This window comes from Rhopilema esculentum, chromosome 20 (assembly GCF_057945365.1).
Source record: "Rhopilema esculentum isolate cy_ngs chromosome 20, ASM5794536v1, whole genome shotgun sequence".
Lineage (NCBI taxonomy): Eukaryota > Metazoa > Cnidaria > Scyphozoa > Rhizostomeae > Rhizostomatidae > Rhopilema > Rhopilema esculentum.
The window spans coordinates 7,835,289-7,859,123 of NC_142834.1; the positions used below are offsets into that span (position 1 = coordinate 7,835,289).

The window sequence follows — 23,835 nt, forward strand, 5'->3', positions numbered from 1 at the left end:
GACCTTTATAATGTTTCGTTTTTCAAAGACAGCCGGTATAATACCTTTCGGGGGCCATTTTCTGAGTTAATTCATGACTCTAACAATTAATATAGTTCATTTATCATACAAGGCACGTGCATCAAAGTATCTTTTCAGTAGCCTATTCTGTATTTTGTTCTCGCTCTGACTACTTTTCTGGCATTTCCTTTACTATTCTCATTTCCCACGCCTTACCTTCCTTCTTAACTCTGGAATCATTTTTTCCTTTAATGCTTCATCATTTCTTTCGTTATTGATATTTCAGACTTTTCTTTCTCTTTCCTATTTGTTATGACTCTCTAGCCATTGAATTATTATTATCAATGTAAAAAGTGTTTATTGAAATCTTGAGCTCATGGCCTTTCTTGAGAAGAAGATTCTGCTAAGGAAAGGCAGCTGCACCACGAAAACACGTGCCGTTACCTGGGGGTGGCAGAGAGGGATGGTAGAGGGGGGGTGGCAGAGGGGGTGACAGAGGGGGTGGTAGAGGGGGGTGGTAGAGGGGGGTGGTAGAGGGGGGTGGTAGAGGGGGGTGGTGAAGGGGGGTGGTAGAGGGGGGTGGCAGAGGGGGTTGGCAGAGGGGGGTGGCAGAGGGGGTTGGCAGAGGGGGATGGCAACATATTTTAGAGGGCAGCGTTGACCCTTAGCTACGAACAAATCAGACAGAAAGCCATATTGAGCTTCTTTGCCAAAGATACAGTCTTAAAAACCGCTGATCAACTTAGAACATCACAAAGTACACCACTTAATAATCAGCTAATCGCGTATTTTCTATATTGAAAAGACACCACCAAAAACCTCTATTCTAACACAATTATCTGGACATATATAAGTGTTGAACAAAGTATTATAAATCTAATTCATCAAAATTTGACAAGCAGACATTTTAAATTACACCTATTAGCAGAAAGAAAATCTGTACAGACAAAATTTATCTGAAAAAGTAAGGCAATTTTCATTTTGTTTGGTTTTCTGACCAAAATTAAACACGTTCTTGGAAGAGAGCATATGCTTAATTAATCATTTATAAAAGAAATATTTGTACAGACGTTAAAATTTTCGTCGAAATAAGTTTACCGCAGCTTTTCGATAAGATAAGCGCTTCCAAGAAACCACATATGAAGATTACGCATGGCTTGATGTTGCAATCGATTTCTGGGTTTGTAAAGTTATTTGTGAGTATGATAACTTTGATATGATGTAATCAGAAATGGAAACCGGAGAAACGAGAGTCGAAGCTATGCGGCTACATGTGCAAAGTGAAGAAACAACAATACTTTGCCTGGGGTAGAAATTATTTAAAAAAGAGAGAAATAAATGTTGCAACCGCTAGCATTATCAAAGTCATGTCTCATTCTAACACAGAACTCCAGACTCCAGGGAGCCTAAGTGAACACTTGCGTATTAAACTTCTAATAATGATGAAATATTTCGAGAAAATGTCACGTTTCGTTAAACTTATACAATATTTCCAAACAGAATTGTCCAGACCACTAGCTTTTTATTAGCAACTCCCAGAAACAGCAACCTTCATTAAGTGATCGAAACCTCTAAAATTAAAAAAATATATGGACTTTTCTCCTAAATTTTCATTTTATCGAATGTTCAGATAATTTTGACAACATAAACTATATTGAGCAAAGTATTACTTATAAACCATTTCCAAAAAATATCATCTACAACCGAGAAGTGATAACTAACAATAATAATAATAATTTTTTTAAACATCTCATTTTCATTGAATACATTTTAAATTTACAATTATACGACTCGCTTTTACAGGCATCATATAATTGGCTTATCTGCATTACAATATTTAGAAGTCAATCAGTTCGGGGCTTAGCCATGGTTTGTTACGACGACAGAAGATATAGACGGTGCAGCGGATAGCAATGTTCATGAGTTTCATCAAGATGGATTTAGTTTGATTTGAGTCAAAATTGAGTTGATGTAGCATGTTGGAGAGAGAGGTAGATGTGATTCCTAGAATGCCAAGGACACTCATAGAAAGGCTAACAAAGGTAACACGTTTATAGGCAGGGCTCAGTTCCTTGATAAGATCGCTATATTTCCTAGCTTTTCGAGTACTGTTTTCGTCGATGTTGCTTTCGAACCCAACAGTAAGCTCTAGCATGTTAAGGATTCGATCTTCAGTTACGAAGACAAGATCTGGTCGACAGGAGTCGCCTGTGATTAAAGAAGGTGATAGAAATGAAGGCAGGTCGGCGTAAAGTGAGCTGTTTCTAGGTGTTGAGAGGGTTTTAGCCAAATATAGAAGTACAGAATCATGTCTCTAGGTATACCTACCATGTCCAAGATAATTCTTGCAGCTAGAGACTATGTGCTGTAATGATTCTGATTGGAGACAGAAAGAGCAGGCAGATGACTGAGTAATTGACCATTTGCAGAGGTTTTTCCTAGTGACAAGAGTGTTGTTTAGGTATTTGATGGTAAAGTTGTAAATGTTTTTCGGTAACTTTTGCTGGACACTAGACCAAAGTTGGTTAGTTCCCTTAGAAGCAAATTTTAAGATGCACGAGATAATAAATCCTTGAGATGTAAGAACGTTTTCAATGCGGTTCTCGTGTTCACTTTGGATGGATTTGAGAACTTGTTTGGTGTTGCGATAAACGTCATATTGTATGTTTGTACCAGTGCTAGAATCTTTCCATAAAGAGCATGGTAGGAACAATCTGTCTTTGGTATTGCAGTCCTGTTCAAATCATTCTGTGTAATTGGCACAGCATATCACTTGTACCAATTTCATGTTCTTTTTCGCGTTTACAAACTTTGCCTAACGATTTTGCATACACACCCTAAATCTGCGATTAACAGTTTAACTATTCATACGGAATAAAAATATATTGGTGAAATATAAGAGAATAAACTTTACCAAAGCACCTTTTTATATACCTACCATATACTTTTACATTCTTATTAATATCTTTTCAAGGAAGATTTAAAGGTTTTTTCGTGTTCAGAACATCTAACGTAGACATTGCTCAAAATTTAAAAGCGAAAACAGGAAAATTGACTAAATAGATGAAAACATATCTGAAAAACAAAAGCTATAGCTGCAAATGTATTTTTGCTATAAACAAGGTGTAGTTATGCGTATTGAGTATTTGATCGTAATTGGCAACTGTATTTCTGATTCAAAGATAGAATTGTGGTTTACGAAAGCCGGACTGGTGTTAAATAATTAAGAAACTTTTACGGGGAGTTGTTTTGAATTTGCTGCAAGTAAGTGCACAACACAGCTAGAATATTCTGTGATTGTTTATTGAATGGCAATAAAAGCCATATTGTTCATAGCATGCGTTTTAAACAAAACTTTTCTTTCTATATGTTGAAGATGCCATTCTGACACTTGTCATGATGTATATAGCGATGCTGATACCGCCCCTATATATAATGGGAAGTTAACCATTGTGATATGCTATCGCCTGCTCATACCTTGTAAAATAATACCTATTAGAATAAGAAGCTGCCTTCCAGTCAGGCAGCAACATCGGCATAAAATTGGGCTGACGTGCTCGCTACTTCATTCACTTACACCGTTGAAAGAACAAATTCATATGAAGACATTTAGATCCTAAGACTGTGGGTCTACCCTTTTCTACTTAAAGGTCCTAAGACTTGCATAAGTCGACGATTTCTAACAAAAATGGAAAGGGAGGTATATGGAACGATTGAAATCTAGTAATATCCTAAAAATTAATTACAGCATTTACACCGCTGGCTAATGTAGAATTCTCTTCCTCTTCCTTGTCGAGCAAATGTTCCATTGACAATGTCTCACAATCTGTAGAACAGTATCTTGATGCCTTGATGCATTTATCTGCCAAGATTAGAGCAGCTATGATAACAATTAAAATCATAAAGCAGTGCCAAGCAAATGCTATTGGTACGAACATGGCAGCAGAGGCTGACTTCTCTGACCAACGCCTCGGTCCATAGAGCATAAACGTGATCTGATAAAACCATGTTCCTTGCAAAATGACCAGAAAGCAACGAGCGAGCCCAAGCATTCCAGAACCCAGCCATACTGATTCCAAGACAAATACAGCGCTAGTTGCGAAACACAACGAGTAAATTATACTGTGAGAATGTGAATCTAGTGCACTTCTACCATCCAGATGAAAACAAAACAACACCCCCTCGATGAAAAACGCAAATGCAATTGCAATATGGCCTAGTTTGGAAAACATTTTCTTATTCAATATTCGAGCTTCTTGCAGCACATCCACAGCGCCCGACAGACTGAAGAAAAGGAACATTGTTGCGTGAGAAAAGTTATTTATACTCTCAGCTTCAAAATCGCCTTTCGTGTCAAACAGCGTCCAATGCGCCCCAGTCAGTTCCATGAAAACTCCAACTAAGCCCATAACAACCTTGATCAATGGTTCCAGCAAGTGTCTGCAAAGCACAATACGGCTGCTGCTTACTCGCCGAACGCCATACCAAACCTTCGAGACATACGGTCTGGCTTCATCTAGTCGTACAGACTGTGCAATTCTGATGTCAAAGACGACATTGTACATCCACCAAAATCCGATGAGAATAAATATGGTACCAGGAACTAAGTGTCCGGTCACATGACCAAATAGAGTTTCGTCTAGATTTGCTGGATACTCGCTGAGCATTTCAGTAGCTTTATGCCAACGTTTCGCCTCAAAAAGCATGCAGCAAGAGCGAACGAGCAGCTTTGCACCTCGTGCTAAACTAATCAACAGCTTCCCTACTGGTGTATTATATGATGCGTCAGGAGCCTACTGCCCGGCAGCTGTCTTTGATTGTAAAGTGAATATGACCTTGCGGTGGTCTGATTGAAGATACCTGCTATTTACATCGAAACTATCAGAATACAATTCTGCAAATTCATTATCATCAAGCTAGTAGCAATTAACCATCCTAGTACAGACTGTCCTTTATATTGTCATGCAACAAGGCCTCAGGGATGATTCTTCAATCTTTCCAGTCCATCGCTAACATATACTGGAAACTACGTATACAAACCACGAAAAATGTGACAGCCATACTTATCAATTGTAAGGTTCTTTGTTATGTAAACATGTTGCATTGTCAATTCTTGCTTGGCTGACTGCCCTTCCAGTTCTCATCTTCAAAAAGTACTTTAGCAAGGCTTAAATAAGGCTTAACAAAGAAACCAACGACGTGAAAGGTTAGATCTTGGCAACCCGTAAACCTGAGCTTTCTTGGTCACAGAAAATCAAACTATTCTGATACCTGTCATGTTTACAGAAAAGATAAAGTAGAGGAAACGAAAAGCATGGAACCAGCCGTCATCAAAGATTTGAAAAGGGCTGTCTAAACTTCAATAAAAAGTTTCCTTTTACCTCGCTAATGATGGATTTTCGATGTTGCGAATGATTTAAGGTTGTGGTGGGGGAGGGGAGGGGGAGGAGAACTGCATGGCCAACTAAAGCTAAAAATGAAGGAGAAATAATTCACAATTACGAGCAAACGTTCTTGTTATTAGTTTGTATAGTTGCTCTTGCTTTCAATCTGTGTTAAAGGATTCAAGATTTCTTTGCATGTTCAGCGAATTCTTTCTTGGTGAAGGCAGATTTAGTAAGGAAAGGAGTAGCGGTGAATAATTCCATGTATACAAAGAACTTAAATCGTGCAATTGTTTTAATATTTCAGTGATCAAGAGCAGCTTTGTGCTATATTTCCTATATACATCAAAACAATATGTAAAAAAATATTTTTAGAAAGGAAATGAAGAAGAAAATTGATTATTTTCTTCAACGTTTTCGCAATTAAATAATCTTATCGATTGAATAGGCTGATGATTCCTCGTTGCAAGAGTAAAACGCGTTTTCATAAAACAAAGTTTTCTATTAACAACCACTGCTTTTTGTGAAACAAAATTTCGTCACCATTACAATATCCATAGACAGAACACTGCATAACAAACACAATAAGTTGATTATGCAGTGCATAATCATAGCATAAATTGGATTTCGACCACATTGCCAATCAGAAATGGTCTATGAAATAAAAGAGCACATTTAGAATTAGAAATTTAATTAAACTGCCTGCTTCAAAACATCGCTGCAGGTTGTGAACGCGAATTTTTGAAAGACTGAATATAAGCGTCGACTGTCACGGGACTTGTTGATCCAAACAAAGCCAGGACTTATTGATCCAAACAAAACCGCACAAACACACTGATTTGCAGTGTTCAGCTTGCCTGATTGAATAGAAGAAAATTTGTCTAAAAACCCCCACAGACGCAACTCAATAGCACTTAAAATCCTGCAAAAATCTATTACAACCAACAGCATTTCTCTTGTTAAAATCAACAAGGAACCGACCCGACCAACATAGAAATATTTTCAAAAGACAACTTTGGTCAAAATCAGGATCACTAATAGTTCAACAAAACAGGAAAATTAAAAAACAGTGACGCTAGCATCTATTGGCATAAAGGGGCAAGTAAAGCAAATAAGTTGAGTGGTAGGTTTGGTTACATAAAGAGAATAAGTCCTTATAACAGTAGCGGGTAGGTTTCGCCCCAATCAGAAGAGCAATGCTTGAGGTATCATTAGACAGGATATTATGATCCTTAAGATACATTGCAATAATCTACACAAAACGTTCTACAATTATTACTTTGCTAAGTCTGTGAATGCTACATTTTCCCGGACTGACAGCTTTCAGTAACTTTGCAGGAAAGATTCCAAACCTACCATTAAGGGGTGTTCCACAAAAGTCCGTGCTAGGTCTTATACTGTTTACTCTACAAGTAAGCGATGACTATAGCGTCAGACTTTCCCTGGAATTTCGTCAGATTCAATTTGCAAATAGTAATCAATATAACGAAGCTGATACACCAGAAACAGTCTCATTTATTTAAGAGAACAGCCTTGAGCATTTTCACAGTAAAAATCTTTCAAAGGCCTGTTTTGGACAAGGAATGTACACTTCAAATTGGATTGGATGAATTTGACTCTCATTTAAACTTTATCATCTAGCTGTATTTTTCATCTTCCTTTATTGCAAAAATTGAACTATGTTATCTAATCTTATCTAGAACTCAAGGTGGACAGGTCTTTGCTTTTCTTTGTTGTACAGAACACATTTCTGCAAAAATAAATAATTTATAACATTTGACCTTTATTGTTTACTCTTTAGAAAAAACTAAACCGAAATGAACTGAAACGTGGGAACAGTATGACGTCACCGCTGGAACCATTAAATGTCGCTTTAATGGACCTTTAAAACAGAATAAAAGTAAGAAACAAGTCAGTTCTTGGAAAAGAAAGAGAAGAGAGTACCAAATATTTCTCACAACTTCAGTACTCTCAACACGTGATAATCGCGGAATACCGTGAAAAACTTTGAGTTCAAGGCATGTCAAATTGTAGATATTTTCTTTAGAGTATAAATTTTTTGCATTAAAATATACCTAGCTCCCGAAGATAGTTTTTAGTACACTGAGAAGCTATATTTAACGTGCAGTTTCATGGCCCTACTTCTCGATGTTCCGCACCTCGTGATTTCTATGCTGGAATGACAAGAAAGCGGCGATTATCCTCACTCTAAGTAAAAGTTTGGGCATTTAGAGACTCTTATTCCAGACCTTTGGCTCTGCAGTCCATGCCCTAATCACAGGGCTATAATGAATAATACCTAAAAAAATATATGGCTTCTTTAGCTTAAAATCCACATTGTCAAATTGTGCTAAATAGAAAAGGGAGGGGACTCATGTAATGCTGCATTACAAAGCTTTGGGGTCAAAAGTTGGAAAACACGACCTGGGATAAGAAGAAGAACTGGATGACCCAGCGTTTCAGGCTGGAGGCAACATAGGCTAAAACGTACGCACATCAAGATTTGAGATAGTCAAAATAGAAGGAAATTTTATCAGATTGTTTTGTCGGAAGAGCTTACTAGATATTTAAGGCTAACATCGCATACTACTACACAAGATATCCAGTCTAAATTTGTCTCGAAGGCAGATGCCGGATGGCAAATAGCTAGCAGCCCGTAGGTAAAGATCGACCAAAACAATTTCAAAATATCTCTGAAAATTTTTGTCTTTCTTTAAATGAAATCAATGAACCAAAATACCATACCAGAGGCCTGGTATTTCTCTTTAAAACTGTCTATAAATGACAAAACAGATAAAAAGCTAAAAGAATAGACAAAGCTTCCACGAAACTTTTCAAATCTATTTATCCCAGATTGTTTAATCCAACTACCCTTAATTATGAAACAGAAGCATATGTTAAAGTTTAGAGGAAAAGCAGGTGGATGACACAGGATGACGCCATGAACACCAGGCGTTTAGTATTTGAAAGAGTTAGCCATTTCAGTTATGTCTTTCGACAAAGATTGATTCGCTTTGGTCGCGCGTCTGTGAGAGCGCACTGCCGCACATAAACACGTTGTACCTCGAAAGCCCATGCCCAACCTTTCGCAAAATAACTCAAGTCGGTTAAAAGCAACAGATCGCATAACTTTGAATTCGACAATTTACAATTTATTGGTCCACATTCGACAAACTCGTGCGTCCTATCAATTTTACAAGACTCTTATCGGAACGAATCTTAACAAGAAAAAGCTTGAAACGCCGAAAAATTAGGCAGCTGATTGGAACATGAGAAAACCCGTGCTAACATCTACCTGAAAAAGCATATTCTCAAAACCAAGAAACCCTTTTATTCTCAGATAAATTTTCCGATCTAAAGCAAAGTATTGACAAAATAAATCTGTTGAGCTCTGCAATGATTCCTTCTATTAGATATCCAACAAAGTTTCACAAAAAGTTTTAAAAATAAAATTTTAGACGAGAATCACAATAAATATAAAATACTACCGTGTATTAATGTCTTATCACAAAACGCTAATATTGAATCACTGCCACGTTTTGAGGACATTTTCTACCAATCTTGTAGGATTTGATTACATTAATTGTGCAATCGCGTCAAAAAAAGCCAACCTAATATGAGTAGCGTCAAAAATGAGTCTAGTGTCAATTCAGCTTAAGATTGATAGCTAGCATTAGGTTCGAAAAATCGCAATGTTTTTTACTGTTGCTTTGTTTTGACTCAGCAGCTTGGCAGAAACACACATTTGCCGTCTCGTTATTTGGAGCACGTTTATCCAATGAATGTTTCTTCTAAATTTATCATAAAGATTTCACAATAATGAACCCAGTTCCCGTCATTAAATGACTTTTTGAATTACCTTCATATATCATATAAGACACTGGATTTCGATTAAAAAACTAAAAATAAGTATAGCTGCTTGTTAGCATTAATATTCATCATGATTAAACAAGCACTGTCCTATGATTTTATGAGTCTTTTTTACTCAATGCGCCGGACGCTAGGAGATATCAGCAAATTTCGCTTAGTCGTTTGGCTTCCATTTTATGACATCACGAGGCAAATTTAAGCGCAAATGCAAAACATTAAGTCTCCATCTAGAAATAATTTGAATTTCTTGCAAAAAGTATGATAATATTGACAAAAAGTGATCAGTAAAAGAGTAGAAAAAACCTGTTTGCTTTAATGTTTTAATGTTTGAGAAGGCAAACTTCACTGCAACTAACTTTAGGATTTCTTGCAAAAAGTATGATAATATTGACAAAAAGTGATCAGTAAAAGAGTAGAAAAAACTTGTTTGTTTTAATGTTTTAATGTTTGAGAAGGCAAACTTCACTGCAACTAACTTTAGGATTTCTTGCAAAAAGTATGATAATATTGACAAAAAGTGATCAGTAAAAGAGTAAGAAAACCTGTTTGCTTTAATGTTTTAATGTTTGAGAAGGCAAACTTCACTGCAACTAACTTTAGGATAACATATTATATGGAAAGGATAAGACTATAGTATTTATATATGTTCATTAGCTCTAAAGAGAACTTTGATCGTTTAAACCCTACAGACTCAATGGTTTTCAATACAAATTACTTCAAAGCTGCCAAACAAATAGCAGCAACAAACTTTGCAAGGCCAAAACAAGCAGAGCAGTATAAAAAATATACGCATGATGACGCCCATTAAAGAGAATACTTCAATGCGATTTTAACTCAACACAAAATTACGAAATGTGACGCGATGCATAATGACGTGTCTTGTGTGAATTCAGCTTAAGAGCTTTATGAAATTTTTGCAGTTAACCGCGCCCTCGCCTTTAAAAACAGTACTGTAAATAACCAAACTAAACAGAGTATCCAGTTACTACCTCTTCCATCTTGACTTACGAAATCAAGAAAAACGTTTTTCGAAATTTTCCAAACAAAGCCGTATCATCGAAATTGTTTTGGTAAACTTAAACATGCCTGGCAGTGTAAACAAAAGGAAACGTGTCAAAAACAAAATTCCTCGTGTGCCCCAAGAACAGAAACAGCTCGTATCTCTCCCTAGCATTTTGTAAATGGGATTATATATATCAGACATTTGTTACCAGGATTAGAAATATAACTGGAGCAAGACTAGAATCAATAGCTTCAAAAGATAAATGCATTTCGGGTTTTTTAAAATAAAAAAAAGAAATCACCACGGGACTCGTTTTGCGTTATCAGACGCACTTTTTATTGTAAGTTATTAATGCGAAAACTTACGTTCTTTTTAAAAAACTCTTGAATAGATTCTTCGATTTTCACCAGAGAGTGCTTTAGACTTTCTTTGTAGAAATAAATCAACACAAAATAAAATGCAACAAACCCTAGAGTGACGTCAGTTGGCCTTGGTGCATTTATTCGCTGTCGTTCTTCGATGGATCTCCTCATTGCCCTGATAATGGATGAGAAATATAAGACCAGTAGCATAGCATGCATATAAAAATCGAAGAATAACGCAACAGTCTATGAACACAACTGCCACTATGCTGGTTCTGAATGCATTAAATAGCTTGCCTTAAGTTTGGGTTATCATTTGCGCAATTGAAACTAGGGTATGTCTCAGGCAATTGCAGATGGGATCTAAAAGAGCTTTCAAGAAAGAGAAAAATCAAAACATTTTTATAAGCCATTTACAACAGTTTCCCAGTGAAATTCAGACCTACTACTACAATTTTCTATCAAAACCCAAAAAAAATTCTTCCATCTGAAACATCCTTTAATCCATAAAGCAACATCCAAAACACATTTAGAAGCTATCTGAAGCAGATTGTCCGTGAAATTCGAAGAAAAACCTACTACTAAAATTTCCAGAGAAAGCATAGTTTCAGACCCATAAAAAACAGGCAGAATTTTCAAAAAAAACTTTATTCCAAAACATCCTTAAAATCTATTTATCTTCTTCTAAAATACAATTAATAGAGGTCATCTATAAGAATTTTGTTATAAAAACTTTTGAAAAGAAGTCACTGCAACTAGACGTATACTATTTCAAACACACTTGTTGCCAATGCAATATCTCATATTTCCTTAGGCCGGTCATTGAAATACTTCATGAATAACAAACTTATCAAAAAACATAACATCATATTTTCAAGCCATCTGATGGCAAAATACAAGTAAATCAAATGATGAAATCCTGGATATCTTTACCCTACACCTGACTGGTATTCACAATGATGTATCAAAAACAGGGAAAAATTCCCAGCTTCTCAATAGGTAAGCAGCTTCTCACAAAATTTAGAGAAATCCATTGGGTAAGAGCAGTTAAAATGGGGGTATCTAGATTGGTAAACAAATAAAGAGAAAAAAACTGAAGGCTTCAACTTACGATGAATATTTTTTACGAGAAATTCTCGCTTCCTTCTTCCTTTCCATTATGAGTTCATGATATGTAGGAAATGGTTCTCTATCGCATGTTAAGGATTGTCAACAAAACATAAAATAAGGGCAAAAATCAGATAACGACAAAAATCAGATAAGGCTTCAATCATCATAGACAAAAATGGTAACCATTTTACAAAATAAAGTTGAAGGATACGGGAAATTTTCAATTTCCGTACGTGTAACCAGCTTATTTACTTGAGAAGGCTCTTCACATTGAAGTCGATTAGCAGCAAGAAAATGCGAAATCAACGGGCTTTTGCCATGAAGATTGAACGAGACCCTCTGAAAACCTGGGCCTGGACCAGCCTGGTGGGACTGAATTACAAAACAATATCACCACAATTTCTTATACTCAATAAGGTATATGGATATTAATCAAAATTAGCTAATCAGTAGGCTTGTGAGTGATATCACGATCACTGATTGGTCAAATATGGATCTAATATCTACCTTGTAATATGGATTATAATTTTTAATGAGGTATTTGGAAGACCTCGGTATAGTTTAATCAGCTGATTCGCTAGGTCAGCTATAGTTAAAGTGAGCAGAGGTATAATTTCTTGTAGGAAAGTCTACAAGACAACTTAAAATGGAATCTGTTTAAAAAGATTTCGGTCTTTTTTTTAATTTTGAAGACTCAAGAAGGATTTGTCGTAAACATTTACGATCTCTTTATGGTACAATACTTGAGGACACTTTTCGAAATTTTACAAATGTTTTTCAAACTTCAATTATCTTTTATTGTAAATCTTAGCGTACATGTAAGAAAATTCCTCCTCTAATGTTCAAGTTTTAAATCTCACCGCACAACATTTACTAAAAGGAGATAGCAAGGAAGCAACAAAAGCCTATGTATGAGTATATAGAGTGGACATAAGAAAATATACCTCCTTCGCAGTGTACTTGGCTTTGGCCGGTGACGCAGAAGCAAAAGTGACTTGCCGTTCCATGTTTTGCTCGTGTTGGTCAAAGTCCAGAAAGTTTTCTTGATCGAATGATAAACTTGCTGCAAAAAGAAAGATTCTAACGATACAAAAAGCAAAAAGAGCAATGTATTTCTAAGTTTTCTCCGATGAAAACTTATTTATTTCATCTTATCTCTTAAGCATCTTCAAATGCATTGATTTTTAAAAAAAGAATTGGAAACCAAAAAGAAAACCAAACTGGACATATAAGCTTAAAAGAATGATTTAAAACTCACATTTTAATTGATGGGCTCTATCGTCTTGCAATGATTTGATTTGATCATTTTCTAAAAGATCCAGATTCCAAGATTTCCAAGAGTCCGGCGGGGGCCTTATCCCTTGAAAAGAAAGTTTACCAAACGGAAGTGTAACAAAATTCTTCATACTTGATTTATAATGTGTGTCATTTTTTCATTTTCATTTTTCGCCAAAAACGATTAAAATTATAAAATATTAAAGACATTAAAAGCTACATCGACGGGAGAATGCTTATTTATAGCTTTATAAACAAATGTTAGGGCATTTAAATGTAGTATATCTTCAAACTTAACTATTTTTAACGAATTAGATAAGGAAATTCATAGATTGTTGAAATTTCATAAATCTGAGGATTTTCTTTTTGAAAAGAAATGGTGGGGTGAAACAGTCGAATGTAAGACCTCAGACAATAATTCCATAATTCATAAAAGATAAAAAAAGTAAATTATACGGACATGAGTCGGTAAAGGAAACCAGTGCCTTAGTTTGAAGAAAAGTCCAGTGGTTCTAGGGAGTTTTTTGGAAAGTTCACATGTGTTGTATTTCTAGAAAAGGTGTTCGTCAACAAGGACACCTAGGAACTTAACATACTTAGTCCATTATATGTTTGTATTGCCAAACTTGAGAGGGATCAAATCATGTATTTTCTTCTCGGGCTAGTGGAACAGTACGAAGTTTGTTTTTTCAATGTTTGATGCAAGTTTGTTACAATCCAACCATTTTTTAACCATCTTAATTTCTTTATAGATTGCTTTTCTCAGCCTAGTAAGATCATCAGTTTCAAAGTAAATATTGGTATAAAAATGATACAAAAAGCCTTCAGAATAGTGTATTCGCTACAAAAATATATACCAGTTCCTCGACCTTTGCAGATATTCCTTATATGGTAATCTTACTTTGATAGCTGGTCACGTGCTATTCCTAGCAACTTTAACCTTCCAATTAGTTAATAATCTAATTAATTGGATTCAAATACATATCTGTCAACATAATTCTGACGTTAGAAGCTTAGGTTGTATGTCATATCTTATCATATACCTATAGCAATTCCTTACACACATGCCTTTATCGCAAACCTATAACGCATACCAGTAGGACATACCGCACAAGGTATGACTATAAGGCACATACCTGTGAACCATTCTGATATCATATCTAAAAGGTCTTTTCGAAACTCGTCATTGAATAACTTAAATGACATTGGAAATGATTCGCAGAAAGCGGCGTATAGAGCTTGAGCCAAACAGTCAGAGAATTTCTGTTTGAAAGAAAAATTTGAAATAAACATTTATGGAAGCACATAATAAACTAGCCTAACATTAGCACCAATACCGTAAATCCTCGAATTAGCACTCTGGGGGCTTATTTATTTTCGATATTTTTGGATGGGGGCTTATTCGAGGGGGGCTTATACCAGGGGGGAGGGTTAAAAAATTATTGTAGACATTGAGAAGACACTATTAGAAGACCTCGTTTATTTCAGTAGGAATTTCTTTATGAGCATTTGATTAATTACTACCAAAAGTATGAATTTGTTGTGGTGACTCAATAAAACGCCATAGACGCCAAAAATCATCAAATGGAGGGGTCCAATTCGAGAATTTACGGTAGCAATAGGGGCTTATTCGGGTGGAGGGGGGCTCTCTCGAGGGAGGGGAGGGGGGGAATTCCAGGATTTACGGTAAAGCAATCTTTGAAGAACAAGGGGGGGGGGGGATTTCCAACTTCTACTACGGGAATGCTTAACGGTTTTGATTTGATCTAGCAAAATCAAAGTAGGGACAAATGAAAATACACTTCAACTATTGAAAACTGTTACGTTTATACTGTTATCACAGTTAACTAGTATCATTCGTTGCGATTTGTGTGTAACACAACAAGTGTCCCAAGACACGTGCTTTTCCAAAGGGCATTGCTTCATCCTTGGTTTAGGCTCGATTCATTTTCAGAGGAGGAAAAATCAGTAATATTGAATGAACTGAAAATTTGCATTGGAAATAAATGATTTTGTCGTTCAAGCTCGTCTCTGAAAAGCCCTAGATTCACATTATTTTGAACAAATTTGGAATTCTTAAAACGTGCTGAAATTTTTGCAAGTCGTTAGAACGTTTAATTAACGTAATAAGTTATCATATATCTTATTCATAGAGAGGCTCTTGTATAGCGCGAGTGTCTATATACTAAATAACTCTGCTCATGAAATGCCATAATGGAAGAACAAAAATAGCCATGTTATCTAAACATAGATCTTTATTTTTTGCATTATTTAAAGAATTTCACAAAGAAAAAGTTGGCAAAATTATGCATGTAAACATTTTTGACAAAGCTGGTGCATTTAAACTGTTTCAAAGTTAAATCCAATCTAAAACTGATTTTCTGTCATGCAATTCCAAATGCTCTCTGTAATGCCAGGCATTGGAATCATGAGGTGCGGTCACATTGAGAGGAAGGACCAGGACACTGCTTGATAAGCATTCCTTCTCAGTGTCCTAAGGCAACCTTCGGTTAGCTACTAATGCAAATACAGAATTGTTTATAAGAAAAATGCTACTACTTACTACATATGTAGAAAATGATTGGTAATATGCGGATTTAACAGTCTAAAAAAAACTCATTTGGGTGTTCATAGCCTCGAATCTCGAATCACCATGGCACAACATTGTTCCTTCACTTTTAAAGGAAGCTAATACACAACGAAAGCTCAAAGGCAAGCTGCTCTTAAGAGCATTGTGAATTAGATTTACGAATTTCGTCTGATATGAATATGCAGTAGCATGAATGTAACAGCAACTGGGTATCTAAAGATGGTACACTCTTTTGAAAGGAGTTGCAAGTAGATCATGCTACCAGAATTTATTATCATACAAAGCCAGAGAATTTCAAAAAAGCATGAGCAAAAATGTTTGCTCGATATCATTGATAAAGTCACATGTTGTTTACCATCTTTAAAGATAATCTATAACGTCGACCAAGAGATTTGATTAAAGGAAAATAATTGAGGTATAAGAAGATTATCAATCTTTAGATCATCCAAAAACACAAGCTTTGAAAAAATCACCTTCAGAACACGTCGAAGAAGCGCAATTTGAGAAAGTTTATTGATAAAAGGATGATACCTGAAAAAACAAGTCTTTTTCTGTTGTTGAAATTGCAAGAAATAAACCGACAAAACTATCAGCCAATCTGTTGAACAAAAGGGCTTGACTTTCAGCATCTGTCTATAAACAAAAGAAATGTGTTTTGCTACAAAAAATACAATTAATCCAAATCAACATTATTTCAAATATTGCAAGTCAAACATTTGTCATATGCTCCTACTTCGATGACAAGAACAATTTTGCAAAAAAAAACACAATTCTCATTCTATAAATCCATGCTCCTATGATAAATCTTTTTGCTTATTCCTATCTGAAATTATGGAAAAGTTTAAGAATTTCAAATTATGTTGTTAGCAGTTAAATAAATGCTTAATTAACAATACTTTACATACTTGATATCGATCAAGAAACCACCACCAGAATGTGTCCTTAAGAAAAAATCATTGAAAATTGAATTATATCAATATATCTCGCAGTGGTTAATTTAGATATAAAAAGACATTTCCGTGTGTTATAACTTAACATGGCCAATAATTACATAACGTGAAAACTTGATCAACAGCATGCTTAATTCGTAAAATAAAGTCATAAAAAGAAGCAAGTTCATGAAAATTCTCCCATTAAGCTACATTCAAGAAACTGCTTTCCTTGTTAATGTGTAGAACTCTGGATTCCTGGGTATTCACACACAAGTCGAAAGATCAGTCAAAAACGTCAATATATGAAAGGTTTTATTCTAGGAAAACATAAGGCGGAAGTAAAATTTTCTCTTTTCTGTAAATTCAGCAGTTTAGCAGCCAGCACTATTGGAACAGCTATTGTGAAAAATTTCTAAAAAAAATTTGAACAAGTTAGTTGGAAACCTTTAGGTGTGCCACCACTTTCGCGATAAGGTTTGTTTTTATCAATATAACGTCATACCATTCTCTACATTTTTTCAAGGTTTTCTTCGGGCAATCAATAGCTTAATATTATATTGATAATCAATGAAGTTGTGCGTGTTGTACCAAAAATGAACAAGATTTGATACAATAAAAACGACTTTGTACAAGAAATGAATATTTAGGTATGAATCTTAATGGTATATGTTTGCGACTCATAAGGAACAATCAACGAAACAAAAGCAGTACATATTGAACAGATAAAAATCTGGAAGTAGATTGAGTGCATAAATTCACAGAAAGCAAGTATAATCTAAAATAGCATGGATAGTTTTAATAGCTTTACAAGAAATGGTTGTTTCAGCCTATGCGCAAACTAAACTGGTTTTTTCCAGAGATGAATTAAGTTGAATGGGAAACTCATTCAACTAAATTCATCTATGGAAAAACCAGTCGAGTCTGCACGCAGGATAGGTTGTTTTGGCTGTAGAGCTTGCTTTTGAAAATTTCAACTAAATATTTTGTAATCTAATTATAAAATAACCCAGTTTGTGAGGAGAGCTGTGGAGTGTAAGAAAGCAGCGCACAGCCATACTGAGAACTGTATAACTGAATAATTGATTCAAGCATCGTAATACCTACTTGAAAGATAGCAACAGTGGCATCCGAAAGAAAGTATTTTTTCCAAATTTTCTTGAAACTTCCCTAAAAGAAACTATGAACTATTTATCCAGCAAACAGAATGAGAAAAATAAAGTTAAATGTCTTTGACACTTCCAATACTTTTTCACAACTTAAAATACTGATGAGCTATGGAGTTAACCTGTCAGCAATCTGTTCATCCTTGATATGCCTTATAAAGACGCCCTGGAGAAAGATAATCAGTTTAGCGTAGTTTAAGTTTTCAAAAATAGCTGCTCAATGACATTAAATAAACTGCTACTGCTACTGAAACAGACATATAATAATTCTAAAATTATTCGAATAATAACAGCTCTCGAAGGTAAAGTTCTTGAAGACAAATTTATTAAGCCTCTCTGCGTACGCTACGCTGTAAATTTCATTCGTTCGATTTCAAAATAACGCTTTTTACTTACATGAAAATTCTGTATATTTGTAACTCTGTTGAGTAGCTGAGGGGCCTCTAGCGAGCCAGGGAGAGGAGTTAATTCATTGAAGCGAAAGCCAGGAAACGATGTGTGCTAAAAAACAAGCAAATATAAAGACACAGCTTGCACATCCTATCAGCTGTCAATGAAAAAGGTTTCTTAAAATTTTCAAAAAGAGAAACTTGATGCTTTACTCATGCACAGAAGCCCATACAAATATATCCTTAAAAGAAGTAACACATACAACTTCAGACCTAGTTTAAAAGATAGGGCAAGCTTCTTAAATTTCTGGCTATTTATCAAAAAGTGGTTTGGAAGAATAAAGTTGTTTCCATTAGCGCGTAACTCATGTATGTGATGAGCTGCTGCAGAAACATTGAAGGAGAAAAGCGCGTAATCCTCACAAATCACATTCACAAATTTATACACAATTACAAAAAGTACCAACAATTAGCAAGTTGTCAGGAAACAGTTAGAAAGGAAAACAGGAGGCTTCCAAGATTCATGAGAGGGAGCACAAATTGGCACTTTGCTTATCTCTGTACAACTATAAGCTTCTTATACTTCACCTTAAGACAGCAATTTCATAAAATGCAAGTAGAGTCAATTAATTTGTCTTCTAAATGCAGTTAGCTATGGATGAAACCGTACTTTTACACACTTACTTCTACTCCACGGTTCTTGGATCCAATGAAAACCTCAGACTAAGAAAGAAGAAAGACAAACTGGTTAAAGGAGGCAACAAGAATTCAGATGATAAACCAGTTTCAGCAACGATTAGCTACAACGTCTGAAGTATTGAGCTTTACATAACTACAATACTTCATGTTTGTTATGTTGTTTGTTTTTAAAGAAATGTCTCAGGCTAAGATAAGTGTGATTTGAGGAAACAAGAAAAAATCTGCAAAACAGGTGGGTAGGTCGTATTTTCTGAAATTTTTTCTTGACACCCTTTTCTTCTGTTAAAACATTAGACAATTGCGGTTTCTAACTAAACTTCTGACAAGAGATTAACAATCACCTGCTTTGTTTGCCAAGATGGTAATGACTTTGCATGCATTGTCTCACAATATGTTTCTAGAAGTGTAATAATTCAGTAAGCAAGAAATTCTAATTAATAACCTCAATATCTATTCTGCAAATTGTTATTGTAGTGTCCATATGCATACATTTCTACAAGATCTATTGCATACTAGCATGCAGCAATTTTGCATCTGTTTGACTTCAATAATACTAGGTTTAAGAAATCAATACTAATTAGGCAAATTCGCATCTGCTTAACTTTCACAATACAATGTTTTCGGTAGAATGGGTGACACCTGAAAATCTTTCTTCCATAGTACTGTCACAAGATGTTTCTATTTAATGTAAAATAATTGTCTTATATACACGATAAGTATAAAATAGAAAAAAGCAACACCATCTAAAATGATGAACCATTAAATTATAATCCACAAACAATGATAGGCATTTAAATGTTTTTGGTAGCTTTTTCAATCCTTCTTTTGATTTTAAGCATAGAAGAAATGGTAAACTGGATTGACAGCCAGTTTAATTTGTTTACTTTGCAAATGGATGTTGTGCAAGTAGAGCCATGACTACAAGTTCCAGAACACAATGCATGCAATGGATGATGTGACATCATTAGGAATACGGCACATTATACATTGTTATTTTAATAATTTTCCACAATAATCCATACTTTACCATTAAATCTATAAACATACTGAAAGAAAATGCCAGTGCCTGAAAGAATCAGGGACAGACTGAAACCTATAACCACTAACACTGTCTTAATTGTTCCACTAGCTAGATGTTCCACCTACTCACATTCTCCCTGAATAGGTTTTCCATTCTGCACTCACTTAGATCTATAAATCTTAGCTTCAGCTTTCAAGGTCTTCCTGAGGTACAAAAATTGAGTATTGAAGGGAGCTATCGTTAACATTTTAGATTAAGGCTCTACCAAATGCAAGTTTAAGCATTTCATTTTTCAGGTACTGACCTGTATTGCTTTCTCATGCAAGCACCAACATAAGAAGCATTTAAAAAGTATAGGTAAATGTGGCAAAGACTGGGCACCCCTCTTAGCTGCAAATGGGTACATTTCCCGGTCTTGGAGAAGCTTGAGGGTATGTATTATATCTTATGCTTGCTGTAGTCACATGTTACGTTATGTTGAATCTTATTGGACAATGAACTCTTTGATAACTCGCTTACCATGCTGCTTTTACTCTTGAATATGTTAGCAGTTGTATTAGGCCTGGTTTTGTTCAATTAACGTTATATATTCATGTTTGTTCATATTCATGCCTGGTCACAGCTTCGGATAAATTTAACAGTATGTACCCCCATTACCACCACCTAACTCTTATCTTTATGCATTAAACACTTTTAGATTTGTTGGTTTCTCAACTCAAAAAGAATCTAAAACCTGGTTGATATCATTTGGTCACCAACTGAAAAGATGTGTTTAATATGTATCAGAATTACAAAAAAGCTTATTTTACCTTCTTCGTCATCCTTGATTGTTTCTTCTACACTGCTATTTTCTTTATTTTCCAGGAATTGGCTTGCATACTTGTAAACACTATTTTCCAACACTTTTACTTTTTCAAGCAAGGTGTCAAGAACATTGATGTCAAACGCTAATGCAATGTTAAGGACAAACGTTTCTCAAAAAATAAGTTAGTCATAGTTGAAGCCAAACATAATCACTGAAATGATATCTGGTCAATAATTAAAAAACATTTACCATGACTTTTCATGGCTTGTTATATGCTTGTTATAGCCAGCTTCAAAGTGTATCAGAGTTTCAATGTCAAATTGCAATGGAAATTTAACATGAAATATTTTATTGAAGTTGTTAAGTAAAGTTATTAAGTAACATATTTGTCTTTTTTCAGAATTAAGTGGTAATTAGCATAAGCAATCAAGGACAAATTTATGTTGCATCAAATGGTAAACAACAGCCTTTTTGCAAACAGACATTAATCTACTGGATGTAACTTGCTGGTTCATCAAAAGTTGTTAAAACATTAAAGGTAATGTGTTCATATAAAAGGACTGCGTATACCCAACTTGTCAAGCCACCCATCAAAATAACGGCTTGTGATTGGTTAGTATTCTTACGATGCAAAACTGTTCACATGAAAAGCTAACCTCGCAGCAGGATAAATAAACAGAACGACCGTAATGACTGGGGCAATGACATGAAAAATCACATGTTTCTAAAAACCCCTGCAGAGTTGCTTGCTATAGCTGGACACATTACCTTTAAAAAATATCAATGTCTGTAGGTAGAACAACTTGAAATACAAAAGGAAATGATACAAGCATGTGTTTTCAGGTCTTCCATTAGCTTATCTTTGGTTTTGATTTGATGGTTGGTGTTTGAAATATCTAGCTCCTCTTCTGATGCTAATGGTATTGGCCATATTCTAAGGTTCTCTCTTTCAAACCATTCATCAGCTGTTTTAACAGGAAGGTTTGGTCTTTCATTTTCTCTACTCTTTCTACTCAGCCTTTTTCTATCATTTAATCCATACATCATTACCTAAATAAGACAGAAAAATTAACCAACAACAATTGAAATTGGTTCGAATTTTGCACAGATTTTGGATATGACATTGCTTATCTCTGCTGTCTACACCAAAGCCATATATTTTGATATTGCAAAGATGATTGGCGATCTTCAAACAATCTGATCAACTTACAACTAATAATTTTGAATTTTCTATACACAAGATGGAATTTCTAATATGAAGATAGGTCAATCTGGAAGCCCAAGAGTTGTAGGCTGCAACATCTTTCAGCCAAATACAAAAAGCACAGAACTTTGAAGAACTAGCCAAAACCAGGTAATATGATGTAAATTTATTCAAAAGCAGCTAAAAGCAGCAAAAAGAAAGCTGAAAGGATAAAATACACAATCAGTTTAAACTGTCAGTTTTCACTGATGGCAAAAAAACTGGTCATGTAAACTGCTAAAAACTGATGCTGATATTGGATATGGTTAGCTTTACATTAAAAACGGAATGTCAATCATCCTTTGAAAACGATGTGTGCATCAATTCCTTCTTCGTACTCTTATCAATTATTGCATCGTGTACCAACTTCATGTAGAGAAGTCTATTTTTCAAAAAGAAATGGCTGACAAAGCGTCATCAAGCAAACAGAATTTTTTATCAGCGTTTGGGAGGAAGAACCAAGTTTGTGGGGTGTTACATGTAGTTTATCCAAAGATCTTGATGCAAAATACTCTCTATACTCTTGCTCCACTTCAAGATAAAGCTCATTAAACAAACAAGCATAGGCACCTAACTGTGCTTGTTTTTGAAGCCAATGTTTAACCAATAAAGATCTTCCTTCTGTTTCTAAATTTTTCCTTTTACATTTTGAAACCTATGACTAAAGCCACAGCAGCACCTTCTATATCACTGATCATCATGAAAATGAAGGAAAATAATACTAGGTCATCAGCTTTGTCTGATCAAGGGGTAGATCGATCAATCAAATCTAATGAAAAAAACCTGTGAGGTGAAACTGATCAGTTCAGACTACTTCAGCCTTAAGGTAGTCAAAAGTGGTATGTTATGGAGCAAAGCAAAATTTCCAAATAGCTTAAATTGTCACGGTCCAAATTATGAACCTAAATTTTTTTTCTTAGCAGACATTCTAACAATTTCTAATTGGATACTTTACAGGTTTCAAACACTCAGATACATAAATAGGAATTCTAGCCTAATAATTCCACATTCCTGCCCATTCGATCTGCACTTCAACATATAGCATGTTTTTAATGCATTTCCTAGTGAAGAAGGCAATGAAACTGAGTGAAAACTTTTTCCCTTCAAAAAAAGGTGTTTCAAAAAACAGAAAATTTTAAAATTCAACCAACGAACGTTGAAAAACTACAAATATGCTAATATTTTGAAAAAGTCGCTCTCCAAAAGTGTCCAATCTTATGACCTTTTGTATAACCAGCAATTATGTAAACAAAATTTTTTGCTATATAAACTGTAAAATTACTTTTTTAGTATAAATTAGTATTACTTAATTAGTATAAAATGAATTTGAATAAAATTGAAACGGAGGAGAAAAACAAGAACTTCATCCTCATCCGGTCTGGATTTCATGGCAGTTTTCGATGAAATCTCAGGAGTGCACAAGCTATTACCTGGAAGTGCAAGCAGGGACACCGAAGGAGGGGGGGGCATGAAGGGGCAGTGCCCTTTTTAAGAAAATAACAATTTAAATATAGCCATTTTGTATTTAAAGATTTAACGTTAACCACAATTCCAAACGGCTCTTATGACAAACATGACAATATATATGATAACGGCAGACAATAAAACACAAAAAAAAGGTTTACCCTTACTGGAATTGGGCCACTGAATTAAGCCGGCTGCTATTTTACTGATTCTTGGCCCAAAAAAAGGTCCTGTGCAAGAATCATGATGGAATTGCCTCTCTCTGACTTGTTGCCATGGGTGACAGAATAATGAAATTATTCAGCATCTTTAACGAAATTAATCTTCACATGATAAAAAAAGTGTCGCAAAATTCCATTTTTTGGAAAAGTTTACCTTTAGCTCCCTCCTCAGTGCCCATGGTTAACAGACGGGGACAGAAACATCTGTTAAGAGGGGCCCGTTAATGACCTTTTAAAAGTTTACAAACATTCCATATTGTATATTATTTACTCAATGCAATCCATGAATGTTGAAATCCTTATC

The 23,835-nt window shown here is 35.1% G+C and overlaps 2 protein-coding genes across 3 annotated transcripts in view; both read right to left on the reverse strand.

Annotated features, from left to right (window-relative positions):
- The window catches only part of LOC135687448 (protein FAM227B), a 33,733-nt gene extending 10,125 nt beyond the window's left edge, over positions 1 to 23,608 (reverse strand). The window contains exons 1-15 of one of the 2 annotated variants that reach the window (XM_065204005.2): positions 23,472 to 23,608; positions 21,431 to 21,653; positions 20,608 to 20,745; positions 19,119 to 19,174; positions 18,763 to 18,801; positions 18,086 to 18,190; positions 17,631 to 17,693; positions 16,500 to 16,535; positions 16,126 to 16,227; positions 14,141 to 14,267; positions 12,988 to 13,089; positions 12,674 to 12,792; positions 11,941 to 12,101; positions 11,731 to 11,808; positions 10,726 to 10,794 (exon numbers count right to left, since the gene is read on the reverse strand). In XM_065204005.2, coding sequence (XP_065060077.2) covers positions 10,726 to 10,794; positions 11,731 to 11,808; positions 11,941 to 12,101; positions 12,674 to 12,792; positions 12,988 to 13,089; positions 14,141 to 14,267; positions 16,126 to 16,227; positions 16,500 to 16,535; positions 17,631 to 17,693; positions 18,086 to 18,190; positions 18,763 to 18,801; positions 19,119 to 19,174; positions 20,608 to 20,745; positions 21,431 to 21,650 — 1,415 coding nt within the window. In that variant the 5' untranslated portion in view covers positions 21,651 to 21,653; positions 23,472 to 23,608. The remainder of the gene's footprint in view (positions 1 to 10,725; positions 10,795 to 11,730; positions 11,809 to 11,940; positions 12,102 to 12,673; positions 12,793 to 12,987; positions 13,090 to 14,140; positions 14,268 to 16,125; positions 16,228 to 16,499; positions 16,536 to 17,630; positions 17,694 to 18,085; positions 18,191 to 18,762; positions 18,802 to 19,118; positions 19,175 to 20,607; positions 20,746 to 21,430; positions 21,654 to 23,471) is intronic. The other variant, XM_065204004.2, reaches the window with a different exon arrangement.
- On the reverse strand, positions 601 to 10,702 carry LOC135687452 (transmembrane protein 45B). The gene has a single exon (XM_089114620.1). It carries the CDS (start codon positions 4,704 to 4,706, stop codon positions 3,732 to 3,734), a length of 975 nt encoding a protein of 324 aa, XP_088970746.1. The 5' UTR covers positions 4,707 to 10,702; the 3' UTR covers positions 601 to 3,731.
- Positions 23,609 to 23,835: the final 227 nt, after the last annotated feature.

Bases quoted from the DNA above. Each gene is read 5' to 3' on its own strand.
- LOC135687452 (XM_089114620.1), bottom strand. From the start codon at position 4,706: ATGCTTTTTGAGGCGAAACGTTGGCATAAAGCTACTGAAATGCTCAGC.